Here is a 26,319-nt window from a genome sequence, read left to right as displayed (position 1 = left end):
TTGAGGTGGATAATTCTTACCACCTATAATCGACTCTCTTCCACATCGACCTGCCTTTAACCACCTCTGTGCTGGGCCAGGCTAGTGAAAACATAAGGGGCATGAACACAGTGAAGAATCCCGGAATCATTAATTTGCCACTCGGGGTGGAAACCCCAAAGGCTTTGCCCTGAGGCTTTGTTGTGGTGGTGTTACCGTTGTCCCACAAACTCTCCTCATGTGAATGGATGTCAGATGTGAATGCAGCTGCACCCTCCTGCATGTCCAGCACATCTATTTCACAAATTAATGGATGTTAATATTCTATAAGTATGGGTGCACAGTGGGTGTAATTATATAAAATAAGTGTAACAGGAGCTCTCAAACGTCTGATCCTGAACTCATGATGAATGTAGGCTATAGCATAAGCAAACTATAGCCAAATTTATTTATATAAAACATGCAATATAGGGATTAGAGGCCCAGATCATCATTCAAAAAAATAAATTTTCTTTTTCATGGAAGGATGACAAGAATAACGTTATTATCTCACCAAGTAGATTATGTCTCAACGAGATTATTTGTTTGTTAGTTGGGTTTTCATCAGAAAGCAGCTGGATGGAGGATTAATCACAGGGAAATGAATCCTGGACCAAACTAGACAATAAAATTAATTTTAAAAAGAACTGCACAGTAATAATACATTAAAATTTATATGTTGATAAAATAATATGTAAATTTAAAGCTTCGTAATTGTCCGTATTTCGGTAAATGCGTATATGAGTATAAATATAAATGCTTATATTCATATGAATATGAATACATACGAATATTTAAATTAATATTTATATAAATATGAGTGTATATGTAATATATACCCATATTCATACATTATATGAGTATAAATACTAATTTTTGCTCAAGTCTTCGTTGCTCATTAATAATTCAAAAACAGCAGCACCGGCTGCGACTCCGCCCACGTGTTGGATTGAACCAATAGCGTGTGGACTTTCTCCGGATGTCCCGCCCCACGCGGGTGCTCTGAAAACAAACATGGCAGCTTCTCCCAGCAGCGTCCTGGAGAACTCTGCTGTTTTAGCTGGAGTTTTAAAGGAAAAGCGCTGCAAAGCGGAACACCTGCAGACTTTAAAAACATTCACGGCTGCGTTAAAGGAAGAAAAAAGCAGGTTTGGATAAAAGTTATTTGACGTTACGTCACGTTTTAAATGGAAACGGCAGATGTTAGCTTAATAAGCTAGTCTGAAATCCAGCTAACAACACAGTCAATAAGAAGAATAGTGATTGTTTACTAATGATGACATTATTGTCACTTTAGACGATTTAAACAGCTGGGTTGAAGTTCTTTTAGCTACCTAGCCATAAAGGAGCTACCTCCGACAATACCCTTTAATATACCTGCTCATTTAACCCACTTGTTTTATTAGCTGTTAGCTAAAGAGTGTCCAGGATCTCTCCTTTTCCCTAAATAAGGGATTATTAATCCACGCTGCCCTCCTCCTGTTTTCTCCCAGAGATGCCGTGGACGACGAGACCTTCTCCAGTCTGTTTGAGTTCCTGTCTGGATTGTGTGATGGTCTTCACTCCACCAGCGTTGAGGATCAGGACCAGCTGTCTGTCTCCCTGCAGCTGACCGCTGAGTCCTTCAGGGCCCAGAGGAACTCCTGCATCCAGAACCCCCGGAACCAGAAGCTGCTCAGGTAGCTCCAGTCTCAGCCAGGATTGTGTGTGCTTTGTCAGGATGTGTTCACGCTTTCTTTACAAGTTCAATACATACAGATGTAATGAAAGGAAAAAGCACAAATTAAGAATATAATTGTCTCTTTTAGGAGGCTTGGCTTCATTGGTGTGTCTGTTAAAATCCTGAGCTTCCTTCTGTCCTCAAAGGCGGACAAAAGAGGTGTTATATTTGAACGTAAGTCTACATTTAGGTAATTAATCATTACTTAGACTATAACAGTTTGTTTCTGGCCGTCTTTTAATGTGTATTTTCCTTATTTTTTAATTCTCACCCGTGGTCCAGCTCTTCGTTGTGGGATCCAGTTTCTGGGGAACGTAGCGGTGGGAAATCAAAAATGTAAAGATGATATTTGGCAGCAGAGTTTTCCAACTCTTTTTCTGTAAGTTTCCGGTCGCAGTCCTGTCTTTACGTCTCCATTCACCTGTGTCAGGATTTCTAACGTGTACGTTTCCACAGGCAGCTGCTAGCTGTTGCTGATGATAAGGCCGTGAACTACACCACTATGGTTCTCCACACGTGTCTGGATGAAGCCAAGGTAGAGCAGCTGTGTGAGTCACAGAACATCCCGGTGGCGCTCAGGGTGATGGAGCTCTGTCGCACCCATCCCGACCTGGACTGGACGTGAGCACGAGTTTATGTTGTGGGAAGCAGTTATGATGAGATGATGTAGCAGATATTATAACTTTTTTCTCTTATTTATTTGCTTACAGGATTCTCATTGCTACCACGCATTTCTTTAACTCTCCAACTCTGGTGAAGAGGATGTACTGTGGGATGCCTCACCTGGAAAGGTACCTAATCTAGGACATATAGATCATCAGTTCAGATGTTTATCTCAGACATGAGCTTAAATGTCAAGACGGGCTTCTGACTTCTTTACATTCACACACCTCCATCAGTACATTATTAAAAATTCTTCTCTGATGTCACAGGTGAAGCTGAATTAGCGAATCTGTTCTGAAACACTCTGACAGACGTGTCACATGTTTTTCAGAGTCTCCCTATTGGAGCTGATTCTTGCCCAGTTGACAGAAGACCCGAACCGTTGCGGTGTCCATCGCAACGTGGCTGCCTTCCTGTCCGATTCCTTCCGGAAAGACTGCGGAGATGTGCTGATGCTCGCCACTGACTCCGCCTCCAGTGAGGAGGTGAAGCGAACCCGACCAATGGATCGTCTCTATGCCTGAACGGTAGAGGAGGTGCGTTTAGGAGGCCCCTGTCAGGCCTGACATCCTCCCTCCTGGTGACCCTGTAGGTCCTGCTCAAGGCGCAGACGGTGACACTTCAGCTGGACATCCTGTGTGAGATGACCTCCGACCTCGGGCAGTTCATGTTCCTACAGAACGACCCCGACCTCCTGAAGACGACTGTTGGTAAACGGAACAAGCCGATCTCTTCTCTGACCAGCTTCAGTTTGTGAACATGTCGGTAGTCGCTAACACCCCTGACATCATTCCTGCAGAGCTCCTGGAGCAGGTTCACGCCGTCGGGAAGGCCAACAGTAATGTTTTCAGCGCTGCACAGAACTTCTCTTCCTCTGATGAAGACTCTTCATTCCGTTCTCCTGTCATCAACTTCAAAGCCCACCTGATCAGGCTGATAGGAAACCTGTGTCACGGCAACGCCAGCAACCAGAACAAGGTCAGGGACGGATGGATGGATGGATGGATGATGGATAAAATGGCCACAATAAATGCTGATAGAAGGGAAATCGGGTAAAATATCTTGAAAGAAGGTCAAGAAAATATAGATATTCCACTGACCTTTCAATAAACAGGAAATTTGTGATGATGATCTGCTTTTACTTAATAACATTTAATATTTAAGTGGGTCCTATTATGAAAAACAAGTTTTTTTCAAATATTCGCTGGGTCATTGTTTCATAAGCTTCTGCGGTGTCACAAGATTTATTTCCGTCCAGTGTTGCATTAATGTTTCACCTAAATCTCACATTGATGACGGAGTCTGGACTTGTCAGGACACACGACCACCTTCCATCGCTGCAGAGTTCATTTCTCAGAGACCATAGGTTCCCATAATCAATCAGTTTTTAATCCAGTTTGACAGTTCTTAATAGTTTCTGCCCTCTCAGTTTTCTCCGCCTGATGCAGGCTGATGATTTGACCCTCCTCTAATAGACCAACGTCTTTTCCTCGACCACAGGATGCGTCTGTCGACATGGTTGTTTAAGAAATGAGAAGCAACTCGTTGCACCAATTCAGGGTTAAATAGCTTGTTGCCACGGCGGCGCATCAATGGGGGCGTGTCGCAGGCGTTGATAGAGAGAGCTCATTAATATTTAATGGCCATCCCAGACAAACAGAACGTTTGACAGAAGACATTAAGAACCACGGATCAGTTTTGGGACAGACTGATCTGCGGTTGGACATCTGGCAGCTGTGTGAAATTAATTAAAAGGAGTATAATATGAAGTTTGGAGAGAGAAAGGAAAATACATTTAGTCCTGAAAATTGGATTGTTACTGACTGTTATCCTTATTTACGCCTTACGTTTAGTTCCCATCGATTCTCTCCGACACAGTGGGGTTAAAGGTCAAGAAGAGGTCCAAGTGGCCCCGCCCGTCTCCCTTTGACGGACTGAGTGATCGTTTTTAAACTGAACACTACCAAACCACGTAACCCTCTGAGGCCTGCAGATGAGTAACCAGAGGCCGGGCGTTCCTGCAACACAACAGCGTTTTACACTAAAATGTGAAACCTTCTCTCCCTCTCTTGGCAGATTTTATTAGTTTTCTTCCTCCGCCACCTGTCAGCAGCTTGTGAGGCGCTGACTATAAGATAAAGCACATAGGGAAAGTTGGCCTCTCTCTGCAGCACGTTATAGACCCAGTCCGACTTAATGGAAACGGATTTGTGGAATGCTTGTGGGATGGCCACCCTCAGACGGCCCCTCTCTCGTATTTATGGATGCTGATCTGTGGTCTGTCAGTGGTCAGAAATCACCCCGTATCTGTTTCCACTAAGAACCCTTCCAGTAAACCAATGTCATTCTGTTCACCTTTGGGAAAGATGGTAATTTAAGATGTGCTGGACTTGAGTCGGTGTCCAGTCGCTCGTTATTTCATCCCGTTATTGGTTTGGACGTCAACGTAAGCAACTCCAGACAATCGCTCTGGACGTGGGGAAAAACGCAGCGAGCGCTCGTGCCGGACGGCACAAAAACGACACAATGCGTTTTGGTGTTGTCGTGCAGTTTGTATGTTCAGAAGGAAACCGCAATGGCAACGGGAAGGCAACAGCAAACAAAGACCGAGACGAGGCCAATGGAATCAAACGCGTGACAGAAAGCAGACCGGCCTGTTGTGACGGCCTTAATCTAACCCGCAACCGCACGGCTGCTCTGTCGTGGATGTAAGGGACGCGCCGTTCTCTGCTGAATCCTGCACAAACAAAGCCCATTGTTGCTTTTATTACTAGTGTAACGCCTTAAATCAGCGTTAAATCAGCGCACCTCTAATTGTTTCCCCAGGTGCGAGACCTGGACGGCATCCCCCTCATCCTGGACAACTGCAACGTGGACAGCAACAACCCGTGTATCCTTTGTTAACACCACTTGATGGTCTGGTAAAACGCGTGCGTCTCTGTTTACGCGCATCCGTCAAGGTTTTTTTTTTTTTTTTTTTTTTCCTTAAAGTAATTTTGGTTATTGTTGGCATGTCCGAGCAGCAAGTCTGGGGGGTTCCCAGCCAGGAATAATCGCCGTTTGGAGCTTTGACTGGTTTTCAAAGAGATTTCAACACCTATTGATACGTAACATCTCACAGCCACTCACCTGATTGGTTGACATTGTCGGCGGCTGATTAATGATGAAATTAAATCAGTGCTGATAGTTTTTGCCCCCATAACGGTGCCGCAATAAACCCAAAAGCGCTTCGTAATGAGCTTGAAGGACTTTTCCTCTCTCCTGATTGGAGGACGTTTTCTGTCAATAAATTTTTTATTTAAGTTATTAACTTTAATTCATAACTTTTTTGAACTTCATGAAGTTTTCTCTGAGTAAATATCTCTTACTGTCCCTAACTGGACGCTGGCAGTCATCACCCAATGGGCCATCTTGGCCATCAGGAACCTCCTGGAGAAAAACCAACAGAACCAGGAAGTGGTCGCCGCCTTGGAGCCCCGCGGCGCCGCCGCCGACTGCTCAGCATTCAGGGAGTAAAGGGTTCCAGGTGGAGCATCGAGGCGGAACCTGGTTCCTCAAACCAAAGGAGAGAGACAGTTGAAAACCTGGGATTTGAACCCTGATCCACGGTGACTCCCGGAGCTCGATGCAATTGACCCACGCTGCCTTACCGAGTTAAATTTACATTCTAAAACTAACTGAAGCACAAGTTTTGTGTGAGATTTGTCATGAGTCATGAGTTTTATTATCATACTGGATAGTACCATCGAAGCTCGAAGGCTATCGGGATTCCGTCACGCATCATCATCTTTAAGCTCCCAACGACCTCCTCTCTCGCTCTGGATTTGAACTTCCCTTGTGTTTGCGAGCGGACCAACGATTCTGGACCACAAGACAACGCGCGAGGGTTTACTGAACCGCACCGGTCCGAAGATTGAGCGAGTGAATGAAACCCGAAGCATTAGCAGAATGACATCCCTCCCTGCTCCTCCCGTTGCTGGATAAGCTGACCGGTTCTGACACCTCAACAATGCGGCGCTTTACCGCCCGGCCCACACCCTGCTCCACCCTGTTTGCTCTGCCTCTGATTTTTAATGACAAAATGTATCGAAACAATCGGCTGGACTCGCCCCTCAATCCGCCGGCATAGTCGAGGGAGCTTATGCGGTTCCGGTCCCCGGGATTTCAGACGGCTAACAAAACAGCCGTTTACTCGCGCTCGACTGGCTGGCTGCAATGCTTTTCAGGCCCACAGGAAAGAAGGCTGTGCGAGTCAGCCGGGCTTGAATGAGGTGGCACTGCCGCGGCCGGCCGTTCACCTCCCAGCACATTAGCATCCGTCCAGGTTTGTTTCCCATATCAGCGTTTTATTCCACCGCCAGCGACTGGATTCTGGTTCTACTGGTCTACATCAAAGGAGAACTCTGTTCGGGGTTCAGGAAGCTAACAAAAACTACATCCGACATAAAACTCAAGAGGCCTTAACAAAAGATGCTCAAATTTTATTGGTAGAAAAGGAGAAAATACAACAGTCCATGTTTGTAAGTGATGCAGACTTTTATTTAGCCACAGAACAAGTAAAGAAACTCATATTAGGTTTTATCCCAAGCAGCGACCGGTGATTTTAGGATGCGAGAAGCTTCAAAAAGACCCGTCCCGTCAAAGCTGCGTAGCTAGTTGGTCTGCGAAGCTTCCAATTCACCATGTCAGCAAATAAACAGTGGTTTCTTCATTATTTCCTTTAACTTCCAGACACTTGATTGCTAAGGATCCTATCGAGACGGACAATCTGGGCTATCTTGTTAAAACAGGTGGATTAATTACAACAAATTTGATCAAAACACATAAATTCCAAATAATTTATAGCTCTCAAGTCTGAAAACAACGACATTAGAAAACACTTGTAAATAGTAACTTCCTTTTCCATCTAAAAATGACATAAAGTGCCACGTTCCTCATATAAAAATATACTCTTCAAATTGTTGTGTAAGTTATATAAAGCCTAAATAAACATTTGTGGATACATTAAGGGTTCGGTCCAAAAATAGCTTGGAGACCTTTGATCCTCTCGTACCCCCTTCTGTGTGGTTAGGGCACATGCCATCCACCCATGCAGGCCTAAACCACGCTGGAAGGCCTTGTGTAAGCAGAGGCCATCATGTGGAATTCCACATCTCTGCAGTTCATGGGAATGTTGGATGTTTCTGAACCTGATTGCACCTCTATGGAGCTCCAGTGAGGCTTACTCGCTTTTCTCCAAAGTCACAAGCCCTCCGAAAACAAAACACCGAAAGCGGCCGGAATGGAAAGTGCCATTCGGAACGGACAAGTTGGGTGCTTAAAATAGTTTGGGAATATTTTCTGCCTCTTTGGCTTGTGGTGCAACAAAGGGTCTCTGGGTTCGGGGTTTGTCCGTGAGAGAGCACAACCTTTCATGAACGGTACCCCGTGGAAAAGAGAACAAAACAAGACTATGTGAGTGCAAAATAAAAACCAATCTACGGAAAAAAAGATGCCGTGGACAACTGGTAACGGATAAAAGAGATGAAATAGCACAGGATTCAGCTGGAAAAGTGGTTCCGCATGACTAAATTGGTCACTCCCAACTCTTTATCAGTAGCAATCAAAGATCGTAAGAGAGGAAAGATGTAAAATCCATCTGAAATTTAGGTTTGAGAGATTATTTTACATAAATAACTTCGTTTAATATTCAGTGTTCAAACAGAATACAGTGTGAGCGTACAGTTAAAGGTATTCCACTGTCCAGTTAGCGTTTAAGTCTTTTCCTTGGAAAGGAGCCTTTTGTTGTTTCCTCTTCATGCAGGACGGCATCTTTGCAAGATGCCATCTTCAAATAGTTTTTGTTAACCAGAGGCAAAAAAAAAAATTAAATCTTTTCACCTGCAATTCACTTCTTGTCTCTTTTCCCTTCCGACATTCTCCCACCCTCGTGTCCGCTTTTTCCTCTCAAAATAGGATGTAAAAATGTGCAAATTGTCGAATAAATACTTGCAAGTCCTTCACGTCAAATTCCACTTTACTGGAACCATCTTTCGCTCGTCCGCAGTCCTTCCTTCCTTCCTTCCTTACTTGCAGGTGAAAACTTCTGTCTTCTCGCTGCAGGTGTTGCATTTGACAAAGCAGCACCAGTGGAACTTGCAGTTGCACTGCCACACGCGTGTGTAGTGGTGCGTGTTGTAGCCCCGGCCGCAGCACATCACGTTACAGCTGTCCGTGTGGGTGGAGGTGCCGTTGCACAGCCTGCCCCGCGTCCCCGTGCTGCCCGTGGCCGTGTCCTCCTCGCAGTAGTTGGGCGAACGCTCCAGGTAGACCAGGTCCGTGTCCGTGGGCTTCTGGTAGCCCCGGGCCTCTTTGAGGCGCAGGAAGGAGGGCTGGCGGAGCCGCGAGGCCCGGACCGGCTCCACCTGAACCGCGTCACTGTAGCGTTCCTTCAGAAGATAGCCGATCTCTCGAAACTGGGGGAGGGTGATCCAGCAGGTCTTGGTGGTGCAGGAACCAGAAACGCCGTGACACTTGCATTCCAGCTTCATCCTCTCCTCTAGAATCTGACACGGAGACAAGAAATTGAGGATGGTTGCATAAAAATGTTAAATACATGTGTGTGCACCTTGTTTGGATTCGAAAGACTATCTCAACTGGACCCTGTGCAGAGTTTTTGAAATTGGGGCTTTTTGCCGAGACTCAGCGCACCAAACAGCGCCAACTTTATGTCAGGAACCTGGGGAAAATAAATCATACCCCATGACTGTGGTTTCAGATTAACTTTACCTTTCGTCAGACCTCACGATGGCGTGACCGCCCGAGAAAACTGACCAGAGCCGCTGTGCAACCATACGTGTATAGGATTTCATTGTGGTCTGAGACAAATTTATATTATACTGTCATGCAAATATCCTGAGACAGCAGTATTGACAGGTGGAAGTCTTGGCCGTGTGGCTCAGCTTGATCTCAACGACCTCATTTCTGAGCATCTGAATCATTACCTTCCGCCCCGCCTCGTTGTTGTGCAGGTTCATCAGCCGTCGCGCATTTTTCTTGATCTCACGGGCATCTACGAATCGCCGCGAGAACTCCACGCCGTACTTGACGTCGGCCGAGCAGCCGCCCCACTTCCAGCCTTCCTCTTGGTAGTCATGGTAACCTTGCTTCTCGCGGTCGCAGCCGCATTGGCTGAGATTGCCCTGACTGCAAGCTGTCGTCACCGCGTGGGCAACTCCAGCCGCGGTGATGGCGTAAGTGAATGCAGCCTCCCTGCTACCTAAAGAGAAGAAGAGACGATTGATAATCCAACCAATCAGCAGTCTAATGGTGTTGATCATATTAAAAATAACGTAATTATTGATTAGGAGACAGAGCACGTAGAAGTATGAGTTTCGTTCAAACTACTGAATGTTTCTGCAACCAAAAATAGAATACTGTTGCACGACTTTGTTCCAGACATGCCAACAATCTGAAACAACTGATTTCAGAGTCTTTGTCGACTTTTGACAGCGATTAGGCTCTTGAAGACGACAGACGTGGCATCTTGAACTTTTCCGTCAATGGGATTTCTCACGCGGCTTAAGTATCGTTGTGTGTCCGTCTCAGGCGCTGCACGTTATTGCAGAAAATGATACGACTGTGTTGCATGTTGAAATAATCTGTGGCCGGGCTTAACTGAGATGTTCCCGTTTCCAAGCTTTTGTGTGTCACAATCTGAATTTGAGAATAAACACATTTTATATTTATGGCACGAAGGGGAAAATGAATTTATTGGCACTCCGTCTTGTAACGGGATACCCTCCAGCTGCAATCAGGGTAACGCTCGGCCCGCCGCTCTTCACAGCCCTCACTATTATTAATGCGTGGCGTCTCTCGCAGAGGCGATTCTAATGGCTTCCCTCCAACCTGACAAACTGGCTCGACGAGGCGATCGAGTCTGCGGTTCACCCGGACCATAACTCAAAACAAACTAAAGTCGTCTCTCATCAAGGCGAAATCCCGCGACCCTCTCGGATCCGTGGTATGCTTAGCATTTCTCAAGGCATCAAGGCGCATGCGATGGCCAAACAGCCATCTCCCCACGCTGTGATTTGTTTGGATTGTACGGCGGGGCATGCAGGGCTCCATTGTTGCCATCCAGCTACAGGAGCTGACTTCAATTAGTGGTAAGCATGAATCTCCCTGGTCTTTCTCAACGCTTAATGAGCGCACAGGCCCAGCAGGTCTATCGAAAGAAGTGGTGGAGGGTGCACAGGCGATGCAAGAGGCAGTATGGCCCTGGCTTGAGTTGCTTTTTTATTTGCAACCAATTTTGCAGCGACTCCACGAGACTGAACTCTCAGGATTTGTGTTTTCACCCTCATTAAAGTGCTAAATGAGTTTTTATTCGCATCTAATCTTCCAGAAAACTCTAATTCAATGACTCGGAGGAGGAGATCAAGTGTCACTCCCTCACGCACCACAAGAGAAGAGAGACATTTCCTCTGACAGAAGAAACAAAAGGCATCCAGACGTCTGTCTTTCCGTCTCCCGTGTAGAAGAAAGTGATTGCTCCCAGAGCCGCTAGATTAAACGTGGATCCAAAGCCACAGCGAGACCGCAACAAAACATTTCAGACTGAAACACAATTTACATAAGAGGCTCACATTAGGAGGAAACAGGCTTCTGTGAGAAACGAAAGGGGCAGGAATGTTGCCCGAGACCAGGGAGACGTGTTCTTAGGTATCGTTTTGGTTTAACATTGACTGCACATACATACGAAACCGACACGGCAAACCCAAAAATAATATTCACTGTTCTCTGCACCATCTGGTGCCGTTGTCTTTGCTATATTTGGTTTTTTTGGGACGTCTTTGGATTTGTCATTGTCTAAACGATGTAGTGATGATTCCTTTTCTTTCGTGTCACTTAGTCAAGCGATGCTGCAACTTTTCTTCCGTCGACAAAGACCAGAGAGTCAAGAATGACGAGCGTTCCGCTGAATTACCCATGCCACACGCGTCTTACCCGAAAAGTAAGACTTGTCGAACATTTACCAGGTCTGGCCCTGAGGTACACCTCCCGTCCATCTTAGAACGGGAGGTGTAACTTCTTTGCAAGTGTTTTCTAGTCAATTTATCAATGATTGTTGAGAAAAGTACTTCTAAAACTCGGAAAAAGAAGCGGACTTCCAAACAGACTGACCTACTCTCAGCTCTTGTCCGAAGACGGTCCTCTCGCCCAGAGCCGAGCAGTTCCAGCGGCCGTATCGGAACTGGTACTGACACTCGTTGATGCCCAGCTGGGCGCCTTCGCCGATGACGATGATGGCGTCAGGGCGACTCTGGCAGAGGGCTCTCTGACGGGGGGCCAGTCCCGGAATCTTGTTACAGATGATGTTGGCCCCCAGAGCTACCACGGAAGACAGCGCCCTGGGTAAAAGGGATATTAATAAGGGTGATTTAAAAAAAATATCCATTATTGCTTAACCAAATAACTTTTCTACACAGTTTAGTTACTTGTATAAAACCAAATCCAAGCAGTGAGAGACTCAGCTGCATCCATCCTCACCCGACACCCTGTCGTACGACCATTTTTTTAACGCATAAAAGGGAACAATAGTCAAATCGTGTCCAAATCCACTTCATTTCTGTGTTTCTTTCCTCTCCTTGTAATAGAAAACATGAACCACCACAGCTATTTTAGGTTTCTGGACCTGCCCATGTTACGAATGAGAGGCATGCATGGTGCAGCAATCATCCTCTCCGAGAGGGGCCTGGCTTTTTTAATGTCATAAGAAGGAGCTCATTACACCTCAAGGCAGCGCTCCGAGCCTTCCAGCGCGACTCTTTCCCAGATGCTGCGCTCCAATCACGGCCTTTGTCTGACGAGCTGCTCCAATGACGGAGCGGTTATGGTGTAATGTGTAAATCCACCAGAGCAGGTTCTCCCATTAGCTCCGCACACGTCAAAATGTGGGGGGATATTATTTTTCTTGACTCCATTTATTACCATTTGATTTACGCGCAATGTTTGAATTGAAATGACGCAACTGCTCTTGTTATGGGAATAAAAGCAGCAGCTGTTGTGGTTCCATAGTGGATATAAATGATCAGGCTCGCGTTTCGGACTCGCCCTGATTCAGTTTTGGTTGACTTCATTATTCCAGCTTTTTTTTTTGTTTGCCACATCAGACAGGAAAAGAAAATCTGCAAAAAAAAAGATGAAAATGTAACGGCAAACCGAGATGATTTGCTTCCCGTTTGGCGCACACCTGTGACCAACAGCTGTTTTAATTTTCCCTGTGCGTAATTGCGCATTGTCAAAGTTAGGAGCCGCAAATTGTGCTCGGAATTAAGCAAGTGCGTTAATCAGAAACCTACAGGTAGCTACCGCTGGTGAGGATGAGGAAGATCTGCGGGTAGTAGATGGACAGCAGCGCACTGCGGGAACAGATGATGAGCATGGTTGCGCATTGAACCCGACTGGTTCTGCTCTCTTTGCGGTTCGACAGACGGGAAGAAAAAAGAAGGTCAACAGGTAAAATCCTCTAAACTGAAGTCCCAGGAGGAAACAAACGCATGAGCGTCGGGTCTTCTTTGCGTCCTCAGCTCCTGGAGCCGTTGCGCGCTGCGGCGGCTCCAAACTCCGCAGTCCGTGGGTCGGAGACGAGAGGCTGCATCCCACGGCCGAAACGCGCTCTGCCACCTGGACTGATAGAGGACTGGGTGGGGAATGAGAGAGAGGGGGTGGGGGCGAACGGGGGTCCGGAGGTACGATGCGCGCCGCTCACGTCTCCAAAAGCGAGACTGATGTGGAATCAGTGGAGGGTTTGGGGGTGGGGGGCAGTTACCGCCCCCCGACGCTCCAGCCCCTGGGATGAATCCCGAACCCCGCATCCACACCCCCACCCAGGACAAACCTCCCACTCTACCTCCCTCTTTATCATCAATATCGCGCTCACAGTTCTGTATTTTGCTGGAGGTTCGCGCGTAATTCCACAGTTCCTGACGCACAGGGCGGCGGAGGGGTCAGACCAGCAGAGTGGGGGAAAATATTTAACCAAAAGTGTAAAAGTAAATTCATAAAACGCTCATAATTAATTCACATTTTCATCCCTGTAAACTACAGATAACTCATGTTATCGTTACCAAATAAGGTGAACAAAGGAGAAAAAAGATGAGAAGAAGAACAACCTGAGGTCTTGAATGATCGATTGTCTCATAGGCAAAGGATTTTATGTCATTTCAGACTTTTCATTGTCAAATAATATATTTTGGTTTTGCGTCAGATGCTACGTCACTTCCTTCTGATTGGCTGCTGCACCTTTATCATGTGACACAGGTTTGATTGTCAAATCAGGTCAGGACAGTATATGTTGAACTCTGCTATTAGGTTGGTTATGTAGCCTCAGTAAAGTGATAGTTTTTTTTGCAATACATCATAAACTCCCAGAAACAACCTGGACATGTTCATTGAGAGGACTGGACACACGTTATGGATGTTAATAACCCTCCATAAATGACTATGAAGTTGAATTTTTGTTTGATGCCTCTGCATAAAATTTTCTGTCTGACGGATGAGTGAAACACAAAGTTAAAATCATTGTTGCTGGGGTGATAAATGGAAACTGATTAACCGAAATGTTTCGTGACGTCACACACCTGCAATGGATCAAGTTGACAGTGAAGATGCATCTCATACTGAGAGGTGATGGAGGGAAAATGGGAAGGAAAATTAACTGACAAAGGTTTCATGTTGATGTTTAAAAATGTGCACAAAAAAGTTAAATATTAACCACCAACCTTCAAAAATCAACCAGTTTTGCAAACTTTTACCTCTAAAAATAAGTGTGCAAAATCTGGCGCATACACCATGAGGTGGATCATCCTCAAAAGAAACTGCTCAGAGTCGTATTTGATTGTGGAGACAGTGACAAAAGCACCTGACCCGTGATGGTTTACACAAAGCAGAAACATATTGTTCCGTAATGTCAGCAGGAAAAAGCTTTCAAAAGGAAATCTGTCTTGAAAAAGGGAGCAGCATCTGTGCAGCAAACCAGCGACACCTACAGGCCGGACCCGGTACTTCAGAATGGACTGTTGAGAGTAGGAGGGCATCCATGCCTGAAAATGTAAAACATATCCAAGCTTATCCTACAGCAACGCCTTCAATGAATGAATTATGAGCGTTTTATAGCTGCATGAATGTACCGGAGCGTCTGTCGTTTGTAATTCATGTGGTGTCGCTGACGGAGGAGAAGCATAGAGGAACATTTCATGGGTTTGGTTTTGGAGTTAGAGCAACAGGATTGCATTCGGCATCTCTGAATGTGGTGTTTTTTTTCCTGAGAACGATTTTGAATGAGAATGTTTGGCGAACCGAAGTACTCGGGAGAAAACCGACATGCAATAAACGAAATCTTTTGGGGTTAGATGTTAATTATATCAAGCTGGAGAACCCAGGCAGACACGGCAAGAACATACAAACTCTGAACCTTCTTCTACCCTCTTTCCCACCTCATGACAGGAAAGGGTACGGAATAAATGACCATGGGCACCTGCAAATCTGTAAATAATATCAGCGCTCCGTCGTCGGTCATGTCTCCTGCTCCATTGATGTATAGAGAGAATTCCATGTTGTGAAAGATGAACGAACGGTTGTGATCGCCTGACGAGTACATCTCACTAGTGTATCATTGACCTCCATTCTTATATAGGCCTATGGGGGAGTAAGATGTAAACATCAAAGACTTCATTTTAGTTTTAGTTTTACATCATCTTACGTGTTTGATCTTTATATTATTTTCAAGGAACTGGTTTTCTAGCTTAACACTCATGCAAATGAACAAACGACAAAACGTAATTATAATGTAGATGTGGAATAAAAGTTATTGTGCCTTGTTTCAAACAGGTATCTTAGCAACAACAGATATAAGGCACTCAAAATACGTCTTAGAGACACCAGTCACTCTGAAAAATACAGTAGGAAAGATGTACCAACATTTATTCTACATAAATTACTGACAAACTTGAAAAAGCTCAATTGTCTGTGAGCAGCTAGCGAATTTTCATACGCTAGCAAACAGATACGTCACATCAAGTTGAGGCTAGGACACTAAAAGCTACCTGTGCAGACATATTTATTCTCTTATCTATTCTCTATTACGATTTCTTTTTAGCTTTTTTTTCCTTATTCTGACATTTTCTATGTTTTTTTTCTGGAGCAGAACAACTATAACGAAAACCGATTCCCCTCTCAGGAATCAATAAAGTATCAATATAGCTCTTTACTCATACTCATGAGCAACTGTAAATAGGGATCCTATGTACAGTTAGATATTGCTGTGTCCATAAGGTTTTTGATGCTGCTGCTGCGTCACAAATGATGCGCCCCCTTGTGGTGTCATGAAGAAATTGTCGCGACAGGTTGTGTTTCTACCTTTTGAGGTACAGGATTGTTATAAAAAAATGTCTGTCAGACTCTTTTTCATTCTGCAAAAACCAGGAAAAGTTTTGTGAATAATCACTACTTTGGATATCGTGAAGAATCTGGGCCGTCAGACCATCTCCATCCACCACTCTGGCAAAGACAAAAGTGTCGGTGTTCCCCCCTCCCTCCTACTACCTCTCGGGTTCTGTCAAAATAATCCGCCTAAACCACAATTTCCAAGCCAAGATAGCACTTAAGCAGCGTGGACCCGCGGGCAGAGGGGTCTGGTTCTTATCACGTTACGCACCGGGGGCGAACGTGCAGAATCGGAAAGTTTTGGGGGCTGCGGAGGAATTCTTCCTCAGGATGTCAGATCGGGTTTGACAGGAGGAATAAAATAAAGAACACGACGTTTGGTTTCAGGACATGTGTGTTTGACAGGAAACATGTTGGGATGTGGCAGAAACCAGAGGGTGCTCTGAAGAGTCCGGATTAATGGGGGGGAGTTATTGGCCCTTTGTCTTGAGTCCATCATAAAGATAAACATCTGATCAGTCTACCTGCACAAGAGAACAAAAGTGGTCAACATGAGTTTGAACATGACAATCGCTTCCACACACAGTGGTGATCCGAGACACTGAAGGATCCTGGGTAAAGAAGCCTCCACCCCCCATTTATATATATACAAGTAGTCCTCAACATACAAACATTCGGCTTATGAACATTCAGTGATACGAACAAACGACGCCTCCACATCCGACTGCTGTCCTGCAGTTCCACTTTCTGCCACAATGGCCTCGGGGGCAGCACTGCTCTGTTCACGCAGCTCCAACACTCGTGTCCCCATCTTGTTGTTGTTTGTTGTTGTGTCTGTTAGTAATGCTTAATGGTAGATATTAGAACTATACGTACGTATTTTAATATGATTACATACAATGATTATTATTAATATATAATGTTAGCATACTTGCTTAAGCAGAGTGCTTAAATCAATGTTATTTAGCATAGCGCTAGTCAGACAGAGCATTGAGGTCACACTTGATCCACATCAGCTGCTTCATTGATGCCACATGAAAGCTTTAGATTGATTGAAATTTCTAATTATTTGACATCTTTAGGACTTTTTAAACAAAATCTGCTCTGAGAAAGAAATGTTTGAAATAAGAAAAAACGTTTCTGGTTGTAAATGTTCTCACTCAGAGTGTCACAAACTGTAGAAACAGTGCCGCATTGTCCGATAGAACGTTTCCAGACCGAAACAACAATAGAGCGACGAAACAAAGACTGACAATGAATAATAAAGATGTTCTTTTACTATCGTCGCCATTACCGCGACCAACTGAGACAAAAATCCCAAAACACTCGACAATCACTACAAAACGACACCACATTTAAGACACAAAGGCTGGAAAAAACATCGACCGTCAGTAAAAGATAACTTTTAAAGTTCAAGAAACAGAAAAAAACTTTAAAAAGTTCCATCCTTATTTCAACAAAAACAAAAAAACACGTCTAAAAATATTTAGTAGGGGTGCATCACCTCCATTTTAACCCTTCAGACTATTTCCTCTGGGCTTCCTCCTTCCTGATCCGTCAGGCTTTGATGTCGATCTTAATAATAAAGCTCAAACTCCAAGAAAAGTGTGTAAAAACGTCTTCATTTGAAAACTCAGGGCCTGGACGGGATACGCCGTAAACCCCAACGCCGCCGTTTTCGGCTGCAAGTGTCTGCAGACTTTTTTTATTTGCTTTTAAGAAAAAACAATTAAAAAAAGAAAAGAAAAGAAGCACATTGTTTGCTTTGCCTTCTTCAACATGAACTGTTCTTCATCCCAGTTACCCCAGTCTGGTGTTCATCTGCAGCAGAAAATACACCCCATATGTGCAACCCATCCCTAAAAAAATGACATAACATTAATTTTTTTAACATTTAACAATAAAAAAAAGTCACAAACCTCGAATTTTAATGTGTATTAAAGGCCTGGGTCGTCTTTATTACGTGTGTCTCTTTAATTCTTTGAGGTCACACACCTATAAATTGAGCTTTATTCTACGTTATATGTGCTGCTAAGTGATAACAAGACGCACAAATGGTAACGATAAATGTAAAAGGGTAATACGCTCCCTGGAATGCCCCAGAAATCTGAGTCTGGTTAAAGAAAATGAACACGGTCCCTTGGTCTCCAAAGGATTAAAGGGTGTCTCTGATAAACTACAAGCAACGAGAGTATTTACGACAGAACATAAAGACGCAGGCCTGTAATCAGCTCTAATTTACTCTGTCCCAGCGTCCATGAAAACCAACGAAGCTGACAGAACACCATTCCACCGTGGAGCGGCTATTGTCTCCGCAGCATCTTGAACCCTTCTGAGAGCAGATGGGTATTTTCAACGATACCGTGAGGGATCACTTTTAAAATAGAAAAGGATTCTGAGACATCAAACATGTTGCAGATGTTCAGAATAAGAGACCAAAAATACTAAAAAGAGAGACGACAGACGGAAAGTTTCATTCCAAAATGAAAACATATTTCAGCAAGTGGGAAAATCGTTTATTTTTATGAAAAATGAATCTAATGAATATCTAATCTCAATAAACTTCCCTCTTTATTATTTCTTTTTTTTGTAGAGGACTTTGTAGTTACACAGACATCAGAGCAGAACCTTCAACTTGCATTTCCACTCCCGGCCAGCAGAGGGCGCCACAGCACGGGGGAACTACTTTAACAGGTAGATTCGGTCCCCTCACGTCGATCTGACACCACATTATTTCTTTAACGGCGCGATAATAGTAGGTATTGTGAGTTTTGTCACAGCAGAGGTGATAAATATGCTAATAAAGGTTCCATCTTCAAATTGTTTCATTTGAACGGTGGATAAATTATTCAAGGGGTTCAATTATTTTTCCCTTTAATCTCTTCTCAGATTAGGAGATTATCACTGGATGTTGAGTTGAATCTGACAGGATTTGAGTTTAAATTAATCGCTACGAGATCCTCAAGGGGGCTCTTTACTCTGGTGTTTCACAGAACATCCACCCCCCCGGTTCCCACCATCCTTCAATGGTTCCAGCATCTTGGTTCCTACTCTGGAAATGTCTCAAAAATTGATAAATAAATCAATATACATATTAAATATATTAAATTAATAAATTAAATTAATATATTTTTTCGGGTTACATGTTCTCTGAAAATTTTTTACTACTCTCAAAATAAAATCACACTTTTATTACATGTAATGAAATTAATTTTGAGTAAAAGCACAGAAATAAAAATATATTTACACACTAGAGCTATTTATTTCTCCAACATGTTAATAACAAATAATGAACTAATAATTTCAGTTCATGCGTAATCAAATGTAGTTAATCTTATTACAGGTTTGTTCTAGAGCTTTTATCCATGTGTGTCATCTTGGGTTCAAATCCCATCCGATAGAGTTTTGACTGGAATCCAAGTTTAAATAGATTTTTAGTTGTGATTATTTCAAAATCTTTTTTTAAAATTAATTTGACTTCTTGTGGTTTATTTGCTTCTTGGTTTTTTCTTTTATACGGGGAGTCATGGAAAAAATATTCATCAGCATACTTTTTTAAATATAGGAAACCACTTAATATTTATTAATGTATTTAATTTTATCATTTTCTTTAAAATTGTCAGAGTGAATTTTTTGGGGGATTTTTTAAAAAATTCTCTGGGAATCCTGCTCAGATCTCACTCGCTCTCAGTGTGTGTGTGTGTGTGTGTGTGTGTGTGTGTGTGTGTGTGTGTCCAATAAAAATTGGATTGATTGAATGCAAAGGGACTTTCTCCTTTCTAGATCCTGATTTATTATTTTAATTAAAAGTAAAAAACACTTTCAACCCTTTCATTTTAAATAAAAACACCTTCAACTGGAAGAAACTTTTATTTTTTCTGTAGCATGAATTCTATTCCTTTACATCCCATAATTTTCCCCCCCTCCTGCTGTTCGGATCAAATGATCTGATCTGTTTCTGCTTCATTGCTGCGAAGCTCTGGGAGTCAAACACGTGCTTCACGTCTGAAACTTTCTGTCCTCTTTAGAAAGTTTGGCCCGTAACGTTTCAGGCCTCGTCTTATTGTCAGAACCTGTCCTCACACACACACACACACACACACACACACACACACACACACACACACACACACACACACACACACACACACACACACAGATCTAGATCGTAGCTGGAATCCGACGGCGTCTCAGCGCCGATCTCTGATTGAGTTTGCCAACAATCACACGGGTCAGAACCGGGGTCAGACCCGGGGACCGTTTAGCTTAATGGCTACTTCCTGTCTGCTCAAACGCATTCGCCACATCGAAGGAAATGGGGGTGGGGGGTGGGGGGGCTCATCGTCCTGGGATGCAATGCAACGTGGGAAAGGGTGTGTCGAGAAAGAAAAGACAAGACGACACCTGGAGATTCCAGGGGAAGCAGGAAGATGGACGACCAGGACCGGGGCGAGGAGGGGTGGAGACGACGGCTAGTGTTGTGGCCCGTCTGTGTCACCAGCACCCTGTTGGGACGACAGATGTGCCGATGATGTCATGTGGAAAGGGGATAGGGGTGGGAGGGGCGGAGCCATGGGAAGCGCGGGAAGACAGTGGAGGGGCGGAGCCTCAATCCGAGAGAGAGAGGGAGGGAGGGGGGGGGGGAGCAGGAGAGACAGCAGGCCCTTCAGTTGCCTTGAAAGTGTTTTACCAAAAAACGACCCGGAAAAGCTGTGTCCGTCGCAAAATGTGCTGAGGCGGCAGTTTTACCCCGGCCTCTCCGGGGGCATCAGGACTATAATTTACTCAGTGCGGTGCCGTCCCCCCCCCCCCCCATAAGAACCCAATTGTTCCAACGACAATGGCCGCTTGTGGTCGTCCGGCCCCGAAGAGGGACAGGGGAGAAATCGGAGCGATACGATCCGGCGATTTGCTCCACTTATACTGCTAACGATACGGCCGGGGTCAAACTCAGAGCGCCAGGGGCGGGGTCACCACCAGGAGACAGGAACGTGGCTCGGTGGCGTTTGAGGTGCCAAACCCTTCCCAAAAACGACGCCATATGCAACCTTTCAGACCGAAAGCGGGAGAATTTGAGTGAATCGGGCCGTCGGATGTTGTCCTACTGGCGTTGCTGCACAAACGCGGCCATTCCTGGCATTGTTCTGTGTCGGGGGGGTGGGGGGGGACTGAGAGGGTTTGTGCAGCTCGCTCTGGCGCAGGAAAGCAGCTATTAAGTGAGACAACCTGTGGGAATCGACCCAAACCCGAAGAGGACTGAGGCACTTTTTTCCCTCCTCGCTATTTCCGTTAGCTTCGCGGGGTTTTTTTTTTAGTGTTTTTTTTTTAGGCCTGCTTGTAAACATCGTCGTCATGAGGATGGCGGTCAGGCCGCTGATTCGCCCCCCCGTCGGGTCGGTGGGGTAAGAACACGTGGCGGTGCCGCCGAGCCTGCAAGACAAGGTGAGCAAAAAAGAAAACCACAGGCACAAAACCTGCATTTCCCTGTGGGAAATGACCGCTAGCGTGTCGCTATGCTAAAACAGAGTGCTGCTCCTGAATGGTAGCACACACACACACACACACACACACACACACACACACACACACACACACACACACACACACACACACACACACACACACACACACACACACACACACACACACACACACACACATGCCAGGAGTTGCAGACAGCAGCTGCGGCCCACAGTTGCCCCGCTCTCGTTGGGCGGCGGCTCTGACTCGACCGTGAGGACACCCAAGGCCCTCTGGGTAATCATTGACCCGTTACCGGTGGCAACCGGCGGCGACGCGCCACGCAACCGGCGTATTGCTGATGAAGCGATAACGCGGATGAAGTCGGGTTCTGACCCGGCGCCGGGTTTTCCTTTAGTTCCCTAAAAGGGGCGTGGCTGTAAAAAGAACCCCACAACCGCTGACTCAGCCGACCTACTTCTACAAACACAACCGTAATGGAGCGCAACCCGGTGGTGATATGTGATTGATCGGTTCTTTTGTTCCCAGTTGGTGATTGATTATTCTGTGGGTTGGACTCCTGAGGTTGTCCTGTTGCCCCCCCACCCACCCACCCAAAATCTACCCCCGCTCCTCCCCCAATCAGAATGATGACCTCATATGACCCTGCGGCGTCGAAGCCAAACGAATCCGCGGGAGTTCCACGCCTGGAAAAACGATCAGAGCAGAATTCGACAACAAAGGTGAAAAAGGTCGCGATCGACCTCGATCGTCCGGCGTCGCCATGGCGCGGGCGGGGTGTGGCACTGCAGAACTTCGGAGGGGGGAGGGGGGAATAAACTGGGGTCCTCATCCGAGGGGAGGGCCCACAAGAGGAGGCATCAGTTTGTCCTGAGATCAAGGCTCCTCCCACTTTTCTCCCACCCCGCCTCCCCCAATCAGAGGCCTCGGTTAGCCGCTAATGCTATCTGCGTGTCAGCTTCAGCTTCAGCTTCATCATGAGACACGAAAGGAGGATTTAACCCTCTCCTCTCACCTTTTAAAATCAGAGCTGATGCTTCCTTTTATTTCATTAAACTTTTACAGTTTAGATGTGAAAAATATTTTTTTATCCCGAATCTGAAGCCAAAACAAAAACCTGTTGTTTCTGGTTTTATCAGATCCAGAAAAGAGGAAAAGAAACGATCAAAAAGTCACGACTGAACAGTTCAAACAGAAATAAAATAAAATAATTTATTTAATAAATACACAAAAAGAGACGAGTAAACAATAAATCTATATGTTTAAAGGTTTATCGGCCTCCATCTATATGATCCATAAGGAGAATGAGAACAAATGTAATAAATATAAAAACCACAGAAGTTCAGAAACACTAATAATTATTTATATTAAGTCATTTTTAATTATTATGAAAGTTTAATAATGTTTAGTTAATGTAATGAAGTTAAAAATATTTATTTTTTCTCATTGACTTTTTTTGGACATATATAATAATATATAATAAAAATAATATATAATAATGACCCTCTTTATTGAATATAAGTTTAAATAAATAACTAAAAATGAATCTTTAATTTTAAAACTATTTAAATCTAAACTTAAAAAATATCTGTGTGTGTGTGTGTGAGGGAAAAAGAGAGAAAGAGTGTATGTGTGTGTGTGTGGGTGTGTGTGTCACCAAGTGAATTTAACTCACCTGTTAATCTCTGCGTGCTTCATCCATAATGCTCAGCCTACACACACACACACACACACACACACACACACACACACACACACACACACACACACACACACACACACACACACACACACACACACACACACACACACACACACACACACACACATACTGTAGGCCTACTGTACACAGCATAAGGTCACTGAGTTCATCTGAAATATCCTCTATTAATACAGACGAACCTCCCAGTACATTGTCCTGTGTGTGTGTGTGTGTGTGTGTGTGTGTGTGTGTGTGTGTGTGTGTGTGTGTGTGTGTGTGTGTGTGTGTGTGTTTTAAATGTGAACGACTGGTGCACACAATAAACAAACATCACACACACAAACTTTATTTTTTTTAAATCATGTTATTAATTTGAAGTGATTTTTTTTCTCCTGTTTTGATCATAATTAAAAAATCTTCTCATCCTGGTTTTATTTTCTGTTTTTAATTTCGATTTTTTTTCTTGTAAACCAATTTTTATTGCACAGTTACAGAACTTTTAAAAAAATAAATAAATCTATAATTCACTTTGAGGGTATTTTTTAAATTTCAATTAAATAATTGATTTTAGCTCCTTATTTCCTGTCAGTGACGTCACATCAGTGAGTGAGTTTAATGCCTAAATCTGGAAACACCAGACTCTATTATTTATTTCTTAAATGTTAAATGTCTGTTATTACATTAAATTAAATTATGAACACATAACATTTAATTACTTCTCTATCATAAAAAGTGCTGGAAAAATATCTACTAGAAATGATGTCTTTGCGCTTGTTTTGAACAGAAAATTCCAAAATTCAGGATACACAGATGGAGAAGTGCTCTGATTCAAAGGAATATTTTTCCTCTCTGTTCCCAATAAATAAAATATCCCCAGACTTTTCCCTTCTATTCACACCAAACCAGCAGAAGAAGCTCTAAATTCCCCTCCATGTTGCTTTTAAAGCTCTTTTTTTTATTAACTTTTTGGAGTCATCGGTTTCTATATTAGCTCCTCATCTCCTCATTGATTAATCAATAAAGGCTCGTTGAGGCGGATTGAGCCCGAACAGGTCCGGACTCGTCCTGAACTCACCTGTGAACCCGCGTTAATGTCCAGAGCAGCTCATTAACGCAGGTAAGCAGGTGTGAGACGCGCTGAAATCCTGTTTTTATTAGCTGGCATGAGAGGAAAATAATGAGCTGCTGAGCTGCGGTCGGACCGTTAATGTGATCCAGACAGGATGGAGGGACCGTTTAGTTCATGCTAATTTTATTTAAGGTCCTTGTGACTTCAAAATAAGGAGGAAAAAAGAACAAGTTTATTTTTATTTGGAAGTGTCTGAACTGAGGTTTTAATTCATCCACTTCGCTGCGCGCAAACACCTCCTGGTTCATTTTTAATCCGAAATAACCGGGATTAAAGAAGTGAAAACGTGACATCAGGTGAGTTGATATAAAAGAAAATCGTTTTTTTTTCCCCCCCCGGTAACTTGTTGTGCTTGCCGACCCGCGGAGGGGGGAGCCGGAGCCGGAGCCGGAGGCGGGAAGGGAAGCGTTCCCGTCACCGTCATCCCGACGCAGCCCGGGTTTTTGCGGACGTTTCCAACGCGCCTCTTCTCCAACCTATTAAACGTTTAACGCGCGGGGGCCGGTTGTGTAACAGTGGTGGTGTTGGGGGGGGGGGGGGGGGGGGGGGGTTCACCTCAGCTGAACTCCGCGCAGCTGAGCCGAGCTGCGCTGATCGGTGGCGCAAGACGCGCGGCGGCGCAGTCTGCAGCGCCGTGTCCCCGGTGAACCAGCGAACCGGATGACCGCGGAGAGAGAGACGCGCAGACGGGAGAGGAGGAGGAGGAGGAGGAGGAGGAGGGTGACGGGGCAGAAGAGGGTGGTGGTGGTGGTGGTGATGGTGCTGGTTGGGGGGGAGGGGGGGCACACGACGCCTTTCCCGGATCGGAGAGCTGTGCGCGGATCTCCAGACGAACCCGGAGAGACTTTCTCCAAAAACTCTTTGTGCGTTTTTTTATTTTATTTTATTCCGGCTCCAGACGCGCAACCTTACGGACTTTCGAGTTGGACCCCCCCACCCCCACCCCACCTCTGGAGGAAGATTTCAACTTGAGAGCACTCGGTGAGTAGCCTTGAATTCACCTTTTCTGTCTATAAGGCTGTTTTTAGGGGGGGGGGTTCGTTTGCGTAAAATGCGCAAAAAATGACACGGAGGTGTCGTCGTCATTTCCAGCGCACCATGGGTAAACACATCCTGTATTTGCCCCAGTCTGGGGGCATTGTTGGATATTGACACTGTTATGACTGTATTCCTTGAAGAGGGGGGTGGTGGAGTGGGGGGGGGGGGGTGGATTCCATGGTGCGAAAAACAACAGCTTAAAAGCTTAACATAATCGGACGTAATTTTGAGAACAAGGTCCACACATCTTCCAGGGAAGATGAAATGGTCGCCGGGGCTGTTACCCCCCCACCCCCACCCCCCAGCCCAACTACCCCCCCTCCCGATGGTAAGAAAGGAGGTCGCCTTTTCGTGTCCTAGTTTCCCTTCGCGCAGAGCCATAATCTTCCCTCTTTGTTGTCTCCGATGCAAACAAAGATCCGCAGCCCGGGCTCTGCGCGTCGATCCGGGGGGAGGAAAAATTAAAAAAAATCTCCGAGGCCTCCGGAGTGCGTAATTTCTAGGATTTCACCCCAAAAAAATGTGCGTTTAATTACACCCCCCCCCACACACACACACACCAACTCGAAATAATCAAGAGTATGTAAGACAGGAGGACATATGGTGGAGCTGCCCCGATGTGTCACTGCCCCCCCCCCAGCAGAAGTTTTTTTTTTTTTTGATGGAATTAATTCAGTGAAACGCGAGTGGAGCGGATCCGGATGTATTTTTAATGCCCCCCACCCCCCAGCACCCCCGGGCTCAGGTGCGCGGTGCGTTCACGGAACGTTGAAGAGACGCGAGATTTAATCCGGAGTGTTTCTGGAGAGAAATGAAATTAACGCGTGTGGATGTGCGCAGTAATCTGGAGTGGATTTATTCAGGGATTTATTTATTTATTTATTTATTTATTGGGCTTTACATTCTTACTTCCCTGCGTCATGACAACTTCTCGTTGCTTCCTTTGATAATAACCTGCGTGTGACTTCAAATATATTTCTTTTCACTGCTGTTCTCCTCATCTCTTTTTTTCCCCCTGAGCGATCCGACTCCTCGGTTTAGTTTTCGGCACAAACCACGAGGAGGATTGCTCTCCTTTCCTCTGCAGGCCCGACACGATCCCGCCGCCGGTCTGTCACTCCAAACTACAGCGTGGAGTGT

General features: G+C 44.9%; 2 protein-coding genes across 4 annotated transcripts; one reads left to right on the top strand and one right to left on the bottom strand.

Annotated features, from left to right (window-relative positions):
• Positions 1-1,026: 1,026 nt before the first annotated feature.
• On the top strand, positions 1,027-7,115 carry atxn10 (ataxin 10). Of its 2 annotated transcripts, none has more exons than XM_068306710.1 (11): positions 1,027-1,166; positions 1,512-1,697; positions 1,827-1,912; positions 2,021-2,117; positions 2,195-2,359; positions 2,449-2,529; positions 2,733-2,886; positions 2,994-3,111; positions 3,201-3,379; positions 5,228-5,291; positions 5,793-7,115. In XM_068306710.1, exons 1-11 carry the CDS (start codon positions 1,033-1,035, stop codon positions 5,915-5,917), a joined length of 1,389 nt encoding a protein of 462 aa, XP_068162811.1. In that variant the 5' UTR covers positions 1,027-1,032; the 3' UTR covers positions 5,918-7,115. The 2 variants fall into 2 exon arrangements, with proteins under 2 accessions (XP_068162811.1, XP_068162812.1); XM_068306711.1 differs by having other exon boundaries at positions 5,745-5,849.
• A 139-nt stretch (positions 7,116-7,254) lies between these two features.
• LOC137589166 (protein Wnt-7b-like) lies at positions 7,255-12,978 on the bottom strand. 2 transcript variants are annotated; one of them, XM_068306712.1, is made up of 4 exons: positions 12,745-12,978; positions 11,567-11,793; positions 9,385-9,659; positions 7,255-8,946 (listed from the first exon to the last, which is right to left on the bottom strand). In XM_068306712.1, the coding sequence occupies exons 1-4, from the start codon at positions 12,825-12,827 to the stop codon at positions 8,467-8,469; spliced, it is 1,065 nt and encodes a 354-aa protein (XP_068162813.1). In that variant the 5' UTR covers positions 12,828-12,978; the 3' UTR covers positions 7,255-8,466. The 2 variants fall into 2 exon arrangements, with proteins under 2 accessions (XP_068162813.1, XP_068162814.1); XM_068306713.1 differs by having other exon boundaries at positions 12,755-12,978.
• Between the last annotated feature and the right edge of the window lie 13,341 nt (positions 12,979-26,319).

Source organism: Antennarius striatus, chromosome 22, assembly GCF_040054535.1.
Source record: "Antennarius striatus isolate MH-2024 chromosome 22, ASM4005453v1, whole genome shotgun sequence".
Taxonomy (NCBI): domain Eukaryota; kingdom Metazoa; phylum Chordata; class Actinopteri; order Lophiiformes; family Antennariidae; genus Antennarius; species Antennarius striatus.
This window is presented reverse-complemented; position numbering and strand designations above follow the sequence as displayed.